The following is a 15,969-nucleotide window of genomic DNA, read 5'->3' as shown; positions in this document are numbered from 1 at the left end:
ATGTCTGCGTACTGGTCCCCCCTGTATGCGGATGGATGTCGGAGCAAATTTGCAGACCAGCTTGGGAGATACCCTAAGGACATTCCTCCCAGGGCATCAACTTAGAGACATGAGTATTATTATCCCATTTTAGGGCTAGCTTTGATTCAAGCAGCAATTTACCAATAACTTTGAATTTTAATGCTAATATGATGCTCAAAAAACAATTCGTTTACATGATTGGACCAGGATTTTAGTTTTGAATAATCCTCTGGAAATGATCATCTCTGCATCATTAAAATCCATATATAGCAGGACAATTTTTCTTTTGCTCGCCTTGATAACATGAAATTATGACTTCGCGTGCTCATGGACAACTTGAAGAACATGAATAAACACACTAGTCGAACTCCTATTTCCATTCTACTTATACAAAACTAACATACTCTACCTGCCAAAACTCTAAGCCTCAATGCTATTTGGTCAAATGAGCAACGGCACTGTACCCTTTGAGATCAACATAATGCTACAGAAATGTTTAGACTAGTCTGATCACCTCATGCTTTTGTTAACATCTCTATATCTCATATGTGATCCCAACTTTGAGCAGCTGATCTTTAGGAATGGACAACACCTTGTGACCCTCTGCCAAGTTCCTCCTCAAGAATGAATAAACATAGTCTACCACGACCACCTTTAAGGTGGGTGATTCAGGTCCTGCTATCACATTGGCTGACCCCATCAGATAAACCACCCCTCGCTTCATCTCTGCGTCAATCAGCTGCTTCTCCTCCTCAATCGTCTGAAGAGAATAGGAACTAATCCTCCCTACATGGTTGTTCATTGGCGGCTCTATCACCTCCTCGCTGTGTACAGATCGTGCGGACTTCCTCGGCTTCGTTTGACCTTCCGAAACTCCGCTTGGAGAGTCAGTATCCTCATTTTCCGGTTTCTCCACTGCAAATGCATTCTCATCTTCGATGAACATCTTCAACCTCTCCGCTAGGAACCTCGCGAACTGACCTGAATCCTCTACCCCGTCACTGTAACCATATCGTGCAACACACCGGAACATCCGATGCTCCCTTGGACCAACCTGCCGGAAGACGAACCGCTCCACAGGTGCCACATGAGGGATGGGTAGGTGCTTGATCGACATGAACAAAAAGATAGAGTGCACAGATGGAATTTTCTCCACCAACCGCAGGAACACCGGGGGAATACCTTGCACCAGCTCCGAGTACAAGATGCCCACCCCAGGGATCCGCTGCACATTATGCTTCTCAAGCAGTGCCGTCACCTCATCAATGGGGACGATGTGGTCAAGCTCGTACCAGTACTTCATGACATGCACATAGTGCCATGTTACCATTAGGGCCATCAGGACAAGCGCGAAGCAGAATGGCAGGTACCCACCCTGGATGAACTTTGACAGTATTGAAGACAGGTAGATCCACTCTATGGAACTAAACACAACGTAAAACAACAGGATGAAGATGATGTTTTTCTTCCACACGAGCAACATCACGATAGTCATCAAATGGGTGGTGATTGAGAAGACGGTCACGACACAGATCCCTGTGCATCAACATAATCAAATCAGTAAACGTGCCTAATGTTCTACTAAAAGCCTTGTAAACTTACCATAAGCATTCCCGATTTCGGTGGTAGTTCTGAAGGTGATCGTGATTATAACACTAGCCAGTCCCATCAGAAAATTCACTTCAGGAATGTACACCTGCCCCTGGTGATGCTTGGAGGTATGGATAACCCGAACCCTGGGGAAGCAACCAAGAGATAGGGCCTTGGACAGGATAGCGAATGCGCCAGAGAGCATAGCTTGGCTTGCAATTATAGCCGAAAGAATGGCAACGGTGAAGGTTGGCCAGAACATTGGTGCTGCATTGTTGTTACAGAGAGGCAATCGTTTCTTTTGAGAATCACAAACTAACTCCCTTATAAGGAGCAAAACTGTAGTTTAAGTTGTTTATACCTGGGAGAGATCTGTAGAAGGTGTCTGCAACATTCTCTGGGAATTTCCTCAGATATGCTGCTTGCCCCATGTAACATAGTGCCACCGAAGGGAACAAGACACCATTAAAGCTTATCTAGGTAAGTACAGAAACCGCTGTAAGATATTTATGTTCTGAGACCTGTGCGACGAAAATTGCTAGTACCGTGAAAACAGATCTAGAGTAAAAGAACACGTTGAAGCAAGAAGCAATGCGGCAATTACCTGAATGGCCGTGATATTGAAATGTCCTAGGTCCGCATACATACCCTCTGTACCTGTACCATAAGGCAGTGCATTCAGATTGCAGGCTACAGGTTCTCTTTTAAAATGCATTTTTCATCAAAAGGTTTACCTGTAACACACAAGATAGCACCTCCTAGTGAAATCCATGCTTCCTTCCCATTTCTTCCGAAGTAATATAGTATGTGCATAGGATTGAAGGCTCGGAGAATAGTGATCTCATACACTACGATGTTATATATTCCAATGCCAGCAATAAGAACGAACCACACCGAGATGATCGGAGCAAAGGAGTACCCGACCTTATCTGTCCCAAAACGCTGGACTGAAAAGAGCATGAACAGAATAGGCACCGAGATCCAGACTATCTGTGCTGTACAAGAAATGCAACATACACTTCAGATGTGATTAAATCTGGGTACTGACTAATTAGTGATGATAGAAACTATTTTTTCACACACTTTCAGTTAAACTTGGCACTTTCTCTTTGATCCCGCTCACTGCAGAGAGCACTGCAGAAACACGTGAAAAGGAATGCATTAGTATTCCGAAAAGCAATCACAATATGACCTACGGATGACTCTCTGCTACTTTTGCTACCAGAAATTGCTGGTGTCAAGGTCCCATCACCCATCACCATGGATGTGCCAAGGATTGTGATGGTGAAGAGGCCAATCTTGGCTGCCTTGCTGGACTCAAGCTTCTCCTTCAACCATTGTGCCCTCTTCAGTGATAAGCTTGGTGATTCTATGCTGTAATTCGACACCATTGAATCCTCTGCCTGCTGGTTTGGGATCAGCCTTATCTTTGAATACCGCGATATAAGTGAGTAGAGCGCAAATGTGCCACCTGTAATAGCAATGTGCAGAGAAGACATAGTAAGTACTCCAGCTTGACATGTCAATATTCCAAAAATATCAGCTTACCATCTCCGTTGTCATCTGCATAGAGCACGATGAAGACATACTTGATCATCGGTAAAAGGATGAGGGTGTATAGGATGAGCGAGAGGACACCCAAGATATCATCCTTGTCTTTGACGCCGTTAGGGAAGGTGCTCGAGTAACAATAGAGCGGCGATGTCCCAACATCCCCATAAATGATGCCGATGCTCTGAAATGCAAGATGCAGTACTTGTGTCCAGTTTCCCTGTGTCAGCCAAAAGGCACATTACTGTCAAACTATAACCTGGAGGAACATGGTTGCTGCATCATAACCAAGTTGTGTGTGAAGCAGACCTCGGAACCATGGCCTTTGATATTAGAGACCTTCTCCGCATCACCAATAAGTGAGTCTTGGCGCTCAAGCCGTTTGGTTGTCTCGATGAACAGTGGTTTCTCAACTTCTAGTGACATCTGTGCTCGGTTGCTATTTTTGAGCACCTCCTAAGCTTTTGGAGGTATTTCTCCTATAGAAGGCAGACAATGCACACATATAAACAGCATATTTCCAACAAAACAGCATGAGCACACAGTAAACAGAACTACAAAGCACTATAACAATTAACATGTTACAGGGAAAAAATGTACAAACTGAGCAAGTAAAAAGTATTAGACAGTGGACATGTACTCCCTCCGTTCCTAAATACTCCCTCCGTCCCAACATTCTTGTCTTAGATTTGTCTACATACGGATGTATCTATTCACGTTTTAGTGTTAGATACATCCGTATCTAGATAAATCTAAGACAAGAATTTTGGGATGGAGGTAGGATATGACGTTTTGGTAGTTCAAATCGTTCAATTTGAACTAATGGAGGGAGTAGTAAACACTAGACGGTACTTCCTCCATTCCATAATGTAGTGCATATAGATTTTTTTTAAAGTCAAACTTCGACCAAGTTTATAGAGAAAAATATCTACATCTAGTAGAATACCAGATACATATCATTAGATATATCATGAGGCATATTTTCGTCTTTTTTTATGTTTGGTATTGTAGATATACATATTTTTCTATAACTTGGTCAAGGTTTAACTTTTGAAAAAAATCTACATGTACTACACTATGGAACGAAGGGAAAAGTAAACATTCACAAATAAAACACCGGCAGGCAGCCGCACCATCTCATAAATAAAGGTACCATCCAGAGATTACAAGCGCACAGTTAAAATTCTACAAAAAAAAATGGATACTACCATTTTGGAGGGCCTGATAATCAAGCTAGAAAACTGGATAGTCTTATTCTGCCAGACATTAGCAATACTATATCCTATGCCATATCCCATACACCGGATTTGGAATAGGGGCAGATAGTGTGCGGGTGTAAAAAGCCTATGAACATATCCTATACCACTGGATTCAGAAATGATTGGTCCTAGCCATTTTCACCCCTAAATATCACTACTGGTTGTAAGCACTAAACACCAGCACAAGGTGGTATAACGGCATTTTAATGAGGAGTAATCCCATGCTACAAGGAATGGGTTGATCCAGCCACTAGCGAAGCATAGAAGATGGATTGCTCGGGTTTCGTCAACAGATTAAGGTTTTTGGGTGAACTGATAAGTGCATGGAACTCAACTACAGGGTTTGAGATTATGATTGCACAAACTCGCAATTTCAAGGACAAAAACAATTGTGACAGTTAACAGTCCAGTGGTGAGGCCAAGATGGAAATGATCATTAAGCGTCCGGATCTAGATTCAAGGATAGACGAAAGTATAAGTGGACATGTAAATGAAATGTAAGTGGATTTACTTTTCACCATACGCCCCAAAGGTTCAACTATTGTGGATAACAATAACGGCACAGGAAAATGTAAGTGGATTTACCGGCTGAGTTGGGTAAATTAGTTGGTTCATTTCATGGCTCATGGATGATGGATCTTAGCATCCTTAAGACAAACTCATCCTGTATAGACCAGCGATGCTTGAAGATAGCCTGCATCCAGTGGATTGGAACGGATCGTTCTTTACCAGTCCGCTGGCCCACTCTTTGCCAATATGGCCTTGCTCGCTGCCTCAGCTGCTGTACCTAGAAAAAGAACAAAAAATAATTTGGTTTGCCGCATCTGCTATGGTACGGATATAAACAACCTCCCCTCAAAATTGCACTAGTGTCCCCAAATCTTGCGCGCGCCATAGACAATACCGATAATGATTCCAAAAAAGAAAAGAAGCATACCTCGCGAAGCAAATGTTGGGGAAGAAGAACAAGGGAAGACAGGGAGGAGAGGAGAAGAGGGGACACCCGCGGCCGCGGCCACGGCGCCCCGTACTTGTAGCGCAGCGAACGTCCCTGTGGTGAGGAGGAGATCAAGCGGATTCGAAGGTCGGCCGCACCGCGTGCCGTGGACCGAGCCGTTGCGCTCGCGAGCAGGAACGACGGATAGGGACGCGTCCCTTTTGGAAGCATTTTTTTAGAAAAAACCATCATGGCTACAAAAATGCCAGGCCTTTATTTGAAAACTTCAAAATTCAAATTTTTTAGTTTAAAAAAGTTTTGAAAATAAATACACATATACCTAGATACATAATGTGTGCAAATTTTCAGGTCGAAATACACTAAAATGTGAGCTAAAAAATCTGGGCTTTTTAGCATATGTATTGTTTCATCCTCAAAGTCCATGATTTTGTTTTTTTTTTGCAGCTCGCAATTCAATCCTAAATTTTTTCACACATACACATTACATCCTTGCATACATGTGTATATTTTTCAGAATTTTTGAAACTAAAAATTTTGAATTTGAATTTTTAAATAAAGGGCTCCATGAAGCTCGGTCTCCAAGATGCCCTACTCACCATGGCTAGGTTTATTAAGCTTGTAGACAAAATTACATCACTCACAAGCACGAAACATGCCGGAGGCCCATCAATCCAACTAATAAAAGTCTTATTACTACAACTAAATTTGCCTAGGACATGCGCTATTTGATTCGCACAACGAAAACAATGTTTAAAAGAGACCTTCCCGGTTAAAGAAGCTACGTCCACCACTCCACAAAGATAGCCGATGCAACATCCCCCATTAAGATTGACTATTATAGAAGTTAATCACATTATGCGAGTCTAACTCGACTTTCACTCGATTAATACCCATAGCGTTAGCAAAACTGAGTCGTTCCTCATCGCCATTGCTTCGATGGTCATCACATTTGCAGCAAACTAAATATACTTGCATTGGGCAGCTAGGAATGTACTTCTACAATCTCTCAAGATGGTTGTTGTGGCTCCTGCACCATCCTTAGTAAACACAACTGCATCAACATTCATATATTATGAGAGGCACTATACTAGAGCATCTCCAACGGCTCTCCTATCTTTACAACAACCATCATTTACGGGAAGTTACGGCAAAAAAGCCTCACGTTTGTAGCGACCAGACCTCAAACAGTCTGATCTCTGTGCATCAGTGTCATCCCTGGATCGGTAATGCTGACACACACAGTACTTGAGGATTTATAACAGAGTAGCAATCACACACTTATTACATCGAATGTCTCAAAAGAGAACTTATTACAATAAATATGGCTTAAGGCCATCTAATACGATAACATCGGAAGGCTTGGAAGATAAAGTGAGTCCATCAACTCCAACGACATCACTGAGTGAAAGACCACGACCTAAGGCACCTTACTCGTCGTCTGAAAAGTCTGCAACATGAACGTTGCAGCCCGAAAACGGGTCAGCACATGGAATATGTTGGCAATGTAACACAAGAGAGTAATGAACAGAATAATGCTATCACTACATGCATATATGGCTGGTGGAGGCTGTATGGTTAATAAGTTTGCGGAAAGCCAATTTTTTTCCCTACAACAAAGGAATAAATTTTATTTAACTATCATGGTAGTTGTTAAACATTGAGAAGGTTCACCCAACTCAATCCCAATTAGGCATCATCATTAAACCCAATCAAATTATATTAAGAGTGATGAGATCCACATGATAATCCAAGAACTAGATACTCAAGATATCCATAACCGGGGACACGGCTAACCATGATTAGTTTGTACACTCTGCAGAGGTTTGCGCACTTTTCCCCACGACTCGATCTCCTGATCATTAGGCACATAAACGCGGTCCTCAAACCATAAGGTATCATGCTCATCCTCACGAAATCCTTTAGCCTTTCCTTTGCTCATCCTTTCCTTTATCTCGGCAATCTCCTTGTCCGTCTTCTGAGCTTCTCTGATCCTATCCATCAAAGTAGATTGAATCTCCAATGCTGCTACATAGCCTCTCGGAACTATCTCCAAACATAGCTCGCGAAGATCCTCTGCTAACTCCTTGGGTAACTCTCCGGTCATGAGTGTATTGACATGACTCTGGCGGCTCAACGCATCGGCTACAACGTTAGCCTTTCCGGGATGATAATGTAACTTCATATCATAATCCTTAATGAGTTCCAACCATCTCCTCTGCCTGAGATTCAACTCCTTCTGCGTGAAGATATACTTCAAACTCTTGTGATCCGTGTATACCTCATAATGGTTTCCGATGAGAAAATGTCTCCAAGTCTTCAACGCATGCACTACGGCTGCTAACTCCAAATCATGGGTAGCGTAATTCAACTCATGGGGTTTAAGCTGTCGTGAGGCATATGAAACAACTCTTCCCTCCTGCATAAGTACGGCTCCAAGTCCTCGACGAGAAGCGTCGCAATACACCTCATAATCCTTGCATTGATCTGGCAGAATCAACACTGGTGATGTAACCAAACGTTTCTTCAACTCTTGAAAACTGGCCTCACATTCCTCAGTCCATTTGAACTTGGTGTCCTTCTTTAACAACTCCGTCATAGGCTTTGCAATCTTCGAGAAATTCTAAATGAACCTCCGGTAGTATCCTGCGAGTCCAAGAAAACTCCGGATCTCTCCAACTGACGTGGGTGCCTCCCAATTTGTCACAGTGACAACTTTGGTAGGGTCTACTGCTATTCCTTCTCCGGATATAACATGTCCAAGGAATCCAACTTCCTTCAGCCAAAACTCACACTTGCTGAACTTGGCGTATAGCTGATGTTCTCTAAGCTTCCCAAGTACTAAACGCAAATGCTCCTTATGCTCCTCTTCATTCTTCGAGTAGACCAAAATATCATCAATGAACACCACGACGAACTTATCCAAAAACTCCATAAACACCTTATTCATCATGTTCATAAAATAGGTAGGTGCGTTAGTCAGGCCAAATGACATAACGGTATACTCATATAGCCCGTACCTCGTGGTAAAAACTGTCTTAGGTATATCCCGCTCTCGAATCTTCAGCTGGTGGTACCCTGATCGCAGATCGATCTTGGAAAACACTTTAGCTCCTTGCAGCTGATCAAACAAATCATTGATCATCGGCAGTGGGTACTTGTTCTTGATCGTTACTTCATTCAATCCACGATAATCAACAACCATCCTCAACGATCCATCCTTCTTCTCAACTAGAAGCACTGGTGATCCCCAAGGTGACGAACTTGGGGGAATATAACCTTTATCCAGTAACTCCTTAATTTCCTCCAAATCCTTTGCGGGCATCCTGTACGGTCTCTTAGATATTGGCCCTGTGCCTGGCAAAAGCTCAATCAAAAATTCAATGTCCCTATCGGGTGGCATGCCTGGCAACTCTTCTGGAAATACATCCGGGAAATCCTTCACTACTGGCACTTCCTCCTGTACAACTCCTGATAAGGAATTTACTTGCGTCCTATTCGGCACATGCCGGGATACATACTTGATCCTTCTTCCTTCTGGGGTGGTGAGCAAAATCGACTTACTGGCGCAATCGATGTTTCCTCCATACATCGATAGCCAATCCATACCCAGAATCACATCCAAACCTTGCGACTCCAAAATTATCAAATCTGAGGGGAAAACATGCCTACCTATGGTCAATGGCATCTGAAAACATCCTTGGCTTGCCGTATACTCTGCTCCTGGCGAGCTCACTAACAAAGGTGTACTAAGAACTTTGGTGGGCAGTTTATACTTATCCACAAATCCTCTTGATATGTATGAATGCGATGCACCAGTATCAAAAAGAACGACTGCAGTAAATGACTTAACCAAAAACTTACCTATTACTGCATCTGGCTGGGCTTCAACCTCCTCCACGTTAACGTGGTTCACTTGTCCCCTGTTGAAAGGGTTGGGCTTCTTCCCAGAACTTCCATTGCCGTTTCCATTCTTAGCTTTAGGACATTCATTGGCGTAATGTCCAGTTTTCTGGCACTTGTAGCAAGTAACGTGACTTAGATCTTTCTTGGCTGGCGTTGCTGGGTTGGAACGGTTCTGTCCGTTGCTTCCTGCATTACCATTCCCGTTCTTGGAGCTACTATGGTTGTGTGAACTTCCTCCATTGTGAGTGCGGCCTCCATGGTTATGGACAAGTCCTCCCAAGTTTGGGGTGAAACGGGGTCTCTGCTGAGCTCCAGAATTATACTTCCCTTGTCCATACTTCCTCTTGCGGTTGTCAATCTGCTGCTGCTTCCCTTCAATCACGAGAGCTCTATCTACCAACTCCTGGTAGTTATTGAAATTTGCCACCATCAACTGCATGCTCAGCTCATCATTCAGTACTTCCAGAAACTTCTCCTGCTTAGCTGCATCTGTAGCGACGTCATCTGGGGCATAACGTGCTAGCTTACTAAAGTCATCCACATACTGGCCAACGGTGCGTCCTCCTTGGCGTAAGTTGCGAAACTCACGCTTCTTCATGGCCATAGCTCATGTTGATACATCGGCAGTGCGAAAAGCCTGCTGGAACTGGTCCCATGTAACAGTGTCGATGGGGTAAGTGGCTGTGAAATTCTCCCACCATGATGTTGCGGGTCCATCAAGCTGATGTGCGGCAAAACGCACTCTCTCAGCATCTATGCATCCTGCAGTGGTCAACTCCCTTTCAATCTTGCGGAGCCAATCATCTGCAACTATCGGCTCGGTGCTACTAGAGAACACCGGCGGATTCAGCCTTAGAAAACGGGCTAAGTGATCAACAGGTGGTGGTGGTGGTGGGTTGTTGTTGTTCCCCTGATTCTGATTCTGGACTAGTATCTGCATCAATGCATTCTGCTGCTGGATCAACTGAGTGAGCTCCGGTGGGAAAGCAAATCCATTGTCGCATCTCGGAGGCATCTGCTGGGTTTAGAAAAGGTGAGAAAATAGAGTAGAATGAGGTCTAGGGGGAAAACACTACCCATATGCACATGAGACAAACACAATCATATCACTTAATCAATCAAGCAAGGGCATACAATCGGTCTCGAACTATCGTTACAAAAGTGCTCGGACTATACTATATACATGGTGGAATACTACTACTGATATGGTGGTCGACTAGAAAAATTGATCGGTTGAAGACTCCATGATATCCGCTCCAGCTTCATCAACATAGTCATCATCACTATCGTCGGGGTCCGAGTCGGTGTCGTCGATGATGATGTAGTTCTCCGGGCAAGTGGAATCGTCGTCTTCTCCTCCTGGCGCGGGATCTCCCATGAATACTTCGATCTTCTTTACCAGGTCGTCATTCTTCTCCAATAGTGTTGCGATTTCCTCTTCATATCCATCGCGTGTAGACTTGAGTACTTCCTCCAGCTCTGTGATCCTTGTCATCGCCTTCTTCAAATCTGTCATGCCTGCGCACATCTGGTTCTCCTGGCGTCGAATGTGCTGGTTTAACTCCTGGATGAAAGCTGCAATGGATCTATCCTTCCTGGTGCTGATCATCTCCCATTGCTCATCTCGGCGCCCACAAATCTGGTAGATAGTATCCTTAAGATCCTTGTGGTAAACATCTCCAATGCGTCCCATGGTGATGTGGGCTGCCATACTCTTTCCTAGAGTCCAGGTTGGTGCATCAAAAGAAAACTCTATGGGCTCAGTGACTTGCGTGAATGTCCTTCCTGGAACTTGAACTTGAATCATCCAGCGCTCCTCTTTTGGTAAAGTGGCGTTGTCAGTCCCGGTGAAGCTTGGTATTCCGATGTTCAGGTACCTAGTGACTTCCTCAAGTGGCGTCCAAAAGGCGTGTCTTCATCCGGTTGTGCAAACTTGTTCCTTGCGTCCGCCATCCTAAAGAGTAGAAAATGGAGAGGATTCAGAAATGAGAAGAGAGTAGTGATCTAGGGCTTTAGCTTAGTGGTCGTGTCCTACAGTCAGCGTGTGCTCTGATACCATCTTGTAGCGACCAGACCTTAAACAGTCTGATCTCTGTGCATCAGTGTCATCCCTGGATCGGTAATGCTGACACGCACAATACTTGAGGATTTATAATAGAGTAGCAATCACACACTTATTACATCGAATGTCTCAAAAGAGAACTTATTACAATAAATATGGCTTAAGGCCATCTAATACGATAACAGCGGAAGGCTTGGAAGATAAAGTGAGTCCATCAACTCCAACGACATCACTGAGTGAAAGACAACGACCTAAGGCTCCTTACTCGTCGTCTGAAAAGTCTGCAACATGAACGGTGCAGCCCGAAAACGGGTCAGCACATGGAATATGCTGGCAATGTAACACAAGAGAGTAATGAACAGAATAATGCTATCACTACATGCATATATGGCTGGTGGAGGCTGTATGGTTAATAAGTTTTGCGGAAAGCCAATTTTTTTCCTACAACAAAGGAATAAATTTTATTTAACTATCATGGTAGTTGTTAAACATTGAGAAGGTTCACCCAACTCAATCCCAATTAGGCATCATCATTAAACCCAATCAAATTATATTAAGAGTGATGAGATCCACATGATAATCCAAGAACTAGATATTCAAGATGTCCATAATCGGGGACACGGCTAACCATGATTAGTTTGTACACTCTGCAGAGGTTTGCGCACTTTTCCCCACAAGACTCGATCTCCTCCGTTGGATTTCTCGCACTACATAATGTTTGAGAAACGGATGACCGAGACACAGTCTTTCCGAAGAGGCCCCCTTAACCGATAGATAGGCCGGTACACCTACAATCCCCTACATCTGCTAGCCCATCATGGAAAGGTTTACCACAACTTACTCAACTATGCCAGAGCCCATAATGGCATGTGGCTGCACACGGAAGTTTCTAGCATGAATAATCTTATGATCCCTTTGAGCCTGGGTGGCAGTCCATAGGAGAATCACACGGTACCCCGGGATTTCCAAAAGTACAGGCAACACTAGGTTCCCCAGGTGCCTCAATCCACCCAGATGTGTATTAAAGTTGCCACCTTAAGTTAACCATTAATTAACAATACTCGCATCTGTCATGAATACACTCAAACCCAAACCACGTTTACGAGCATAGCATAGCAATATAAGCAACGTAGAAGTAACTCCCATAGGTTTGATAATAAACAGGTGAGTAGGCACTACCTCATCTACTTCCCAAACCCACAAGTTAAATCATATCCTAACCATGCAATTGTTTGAGGGTTGATCTAATGCAATAAAACTGGGTAGTAAAGAGGTATGATCAAAGTGTTACCTGCCCTGCTGATGATCCGTGAAACCTAGAGACTCGTAGTAACACGCTTCGCACTCCGGGTACTCTATCGCAAACAAACAAGCATACAATAAGAAATCAAGCAAATATGCACGGGTAAAACTCAAATAAGAAGATCTCACCGGAAAGTTCAACTTAAGAGCTCCGGTTTGCAAAAAGAATCAAATCAAACGGAGCAACTAAACTCAAACTGCGAAAGAAACAAGCTTCGTTTACTAATCTGGACTAAAGTCAAATTTTACAGTAGCAAAAACTTGTTTAAGCTGATTAAACAGAAAGAGGGCTTCAAGACGAAACTCTAGGCGCTTGAATCGCCTGATTCCGATAAACGAGCAAAAAGTTAAACTAAAACAAAAATCGGGTCAGAAATCGTGATCGAAAATAATCGCGAAAATCCCGAGAAAAAGGAAAACTGACGAACAGGCTAACGAACGAACGTTCGCTGTCAGCGGCTAAACGGTGAAAATCGTTCGTTAAAACGAACGAATGAACGGGCGTTCGCTAAATAACTAAACCGAAAAAAATAAAACCGATCTAGTTAAAAAACGCATCTAGGGTTTTACCCAAAAAAACCGAACCGGCAAAGAAAACCAACCGGCGGCGGCGGCGAGCTCCAGCGACTCCGGCGAACTCCGGTGACGGCGGCGGGGTGGCGGGGCGGCGCGGCGGCGGCGGGCGGCGGGGCTAGGGTTTCGGCGGGGTGGGCGACTTGGGCCTCGGCGGGGTCGCGGGCTCGGCTTATAAAGCCGCCCGGGCGCAGTGTCCCGGTCGGACACGGCCCGGTAAGTCGGTTGACTTTTTTTTAAATAATTCCGCGCAGAAAAACGAATAAAAGAAATACTAAACGGACTCCAAAAATCCTGAAATAAATTTTCTCCGTCCTCTAAAAATCTACCGGACAAGGTGAACATTTATTTGGGACTCTAATGCAATTTTGAAAAACGCATATTTTTCCTAATTCAAATAAAATAGCGATAAAACTCGGAATAAAATTCTTATTTGATTTTAATATTAAATCTCCAATATTTCTTTATTTTGAGGAAGTCATTTTATCCTCTCTCTTTTATTTTTATAAAAGAAATATTCGAAGAGAAAATAATTAAAATCAAACGATCCTCTTTTCAAAATTCGAGAAAACTCAAATATGAAAAATAACGAAATTCCCAACTCTCTCTGTGGGTCCTTGAGTTGTGTAGAATTTCTAGGATCAAACCAAAATGCAATAAAATATGATATGCAATGATGACCTAATGTATAACATTCCAAATTGAAAATTTGGGATGTTACAATGTTCCCCCAAAATGACCATAATTCTAGTCAGAAGGTGGTGCACAGGGCATCCACACGGCTCCACCACGCCAGCCAAGGGGAGTGGGCCAGCTGTGTGGAACGTCATCGCCGCCCACACCGCTCCTCGTAGGCGGGCGGCCCGCGCACGTGTCGCCATGATTGTCGGATTCAGGGCTTCGCAGACCCAAGAAAGGTTCGAACTCTAGGGCGTGTGCGAAGAGCTCAACCTATCCAACCCGTCGTCCCATGACCTAGCTCGATGAACAAGGAAGAAGATGAACTCGGTAGTTTACCCAGGTTTGGGCCACCTTGCGGTGTAAAACCCTACTCCTTCTTTGTGGTGGATTGGCCTCACGAGGGGCTGAGGATGAACAAGTACAAGGGATGAACAACCTCACGAGGTCTGCTCTGGTGGGGGAATGGGTCGAGGGGTTTCGGATCGGGGGGACCCCCCTATGGTGGTGGCTAACCTATACTTATAGTGGCATCAGTCCTCTTCCTCCAAAATGTAGGCTGGAAGGGATCCCACAGTGACCAATTTGAAAGGGGACAAGTAGTACATCTTATCCTGACAAAAGGTGGTATTCGCCTGCAAAGCTTCTAGTTGTGACGCTGCGGTGGGCTCGGTGATGACATATGTCCTGCCGTCCTGGCGATCTTGGTCTTGTTGCACAGGAACGGAAACCTTTGCCTGACTCCTCGGGAACCCACACCTGCGCTTGCCTCCTTAGCACCAAAGAGGGAACTATCTTCTTTGCGCCCGCCTGGCCTTGGTCGTCATGGCTTGCGTCACCGCAATCTCATGAGGTTGGGCGTTTGCATAGGAATCTCCGCTCCTCAGGAGCAGCCTGGGGAGGCCGCTCCCTCAGGAGGTCTTGGCGTCGTCCGCCTCACGAGGCTTGGCCCCTCGTGAGGGTCTTGTCTTGATAGTCTTATAGATGAGCCGTACTAGGCCGTTGATGGAACCACGCCATGGGCCGTAGGCAGGCAAGTCTGGGTACCCTGGTTCCCAAAATGCCGACAGTAGCCCCGGGCCCAAGGCGCAGTCGGACTTGGCTTCGAGGCGAAGCCAAAGGCAAGGGTGAAGCGCCGCGGGCCCCAATCGCCTGCGGACCAGGCTGACGCGTGGCGCTTGATGGGACGTGGGCGTCTCCACTTCCCCATGCCGCCTCGGCAACAGCCCAGGCTAACAAAAGACTGGCGCCTGCTACCGAGCCATCATTGCCTTCTCTTCGCCTTGCTCGAGATCCCCTTTCTCCCAGCCGAGAGCATCTCCAGATCCGACCTCATTCCTCCTTCCCTCTGCACCTCTTCCTCCAAGATCCGAGAGAGTCGGGGAAGGCGAAACCTGCCGCACCGGTCGCGAGTTCCTCCTCTCCTGCGCCAGCTCTCGGCACGTCCTCCGTCACTGAGGAGAAGCATCTTGCCCTGCGCTCCCGCTGACGGCGAGCGACGATAACGAGTGGAAGGAGACCATCCTCCTGGCGGGCTCCGCTGAGCGGAGGACCTTGGCACGGACGCTCTACCCCTTCTTCCTCCGCAGCGTCTTCGCGGGGCTCGTCCCGCCCTTCTCCGGGTTCTTCACCGCCATCCTCGACCACTACCAAATCCAGGCCCTGCATATTCAGCCCAACTCCATACTCCTCCTGTCCATCTTTGCCTTTTATTGTGAGGCATTCGTGGGCGTGAAGCCCTCCATCCCGCTCCTCCAGCACTTCTTCTATTTGTAGATGCACGATCCCACCCAGCGCTCCGGCTGCATATCCTTCGCCACGGTCCACAAGAACAACATGCTCATGAGGGCCGGGAAGAAGGTGGACGGCTTCCGACACCGGTGGGTCTTCATGGACGCCAAGGGCCTCAACAAGCGGTTGGAGTTGCCAACCGAGTTGCCGGAGAAGCTCGACGGGTGGGGTCACGAGAAGTTCACCGACCCCCGGGCCGCGCCTGTCTTGAGGAAGATGACCGCGGACTTGGAGGCCAGGGTGCTGACGGGAGGCATGCTTGTTAAGGAGTTCCTAACGCA

At 45.5% G+C, this 15,969-nt stretch overlaps 1 protein-coding gene across 1 annotated transcript; it reads right to left on the bottom strand.

The window, feature by feature from the left end:
- Positions 1-257: 257 nt before the first annotated feature.
- LOC123053193 (potassium transporter 19) lies at positions 258-5,576 on the bottom strand. Its single transcript, XM_044476617.1, has 11 exons — positions 5,359-5,576; positions 5,007-5,208; positions 3,472-3,641; positions 3,160-3,382; positions 2,834-3,082; positions 2,695-2,745; positions 2,346-2,606; positions 2,216-2,268; positions 1,973-2,087; positions 1,624-1,878; positions 258-1,557 (listed from the first exon to the last, which is right to left on the bottom strand). Exons 3-11 carry the CDS (start codon positions 3,586-3,588, stop codon positions 557-559), a joined length of 2,325 nt encoding a protein of 774 aa, XP_044332552.1. The 5' UTR covers positions 3,589-3,641; positions 5,007-5,208; positions 5,359-5,576; the 3' UTR covers positions 258-556.
- Between the last annotated feature and the right edge of the window lie 10,393 nt (positions 5,577-15,969).

The sequence above is a fragment of the Triticum aestivum genome, chromosome 2D (genome assembly GCF_018294505.1).
Source record: "Triticum aestivum cultivar Chinese Spring chromosome 2D, IWGSC CS RefSeq v2.1, whole genome shotgun sequence".
In the NCBI taxonomy this organism is placed as follows: domain Eukaryota; kingdom Viridiplantae; phylum Streptophyta; class Magnoliopsida; order Poales; family Poaceae; genus Triticum; species Triticum aestivum.
Note: the sequence above shows the minus strand (reverse complement) of the source record. Positions and strands in the feature narration are given on the sequence as shown.

What these genes read in the sequence shown, in the direction of transcription:
- LOC123053193 (XM_044476617.1), bottom strand. Translation starts at nt 3,588, where the DNA reads ATGTCACTAGAAGTTGAGAAACCACTGTTCATCGAGACAACCAAACGG. An exon ending in TCAAAGGCCATGGTTCCGAG is followed by an intron (nt 3,383 to 3,471) that starts GTCTGCTTCACA and finishes TGGCTGACACAG; the next exon opens with GGAAACTGGACACAAGTACT. An exon ending in CGAAATCGGGAATGCTTATG is followed by an intron (nt 1,558 to 1,623) that starts GTAAGTTTACAA and finishes GTTGATGCACAG; the next exon opens with GGATCTGTGTCGTGACCGTC.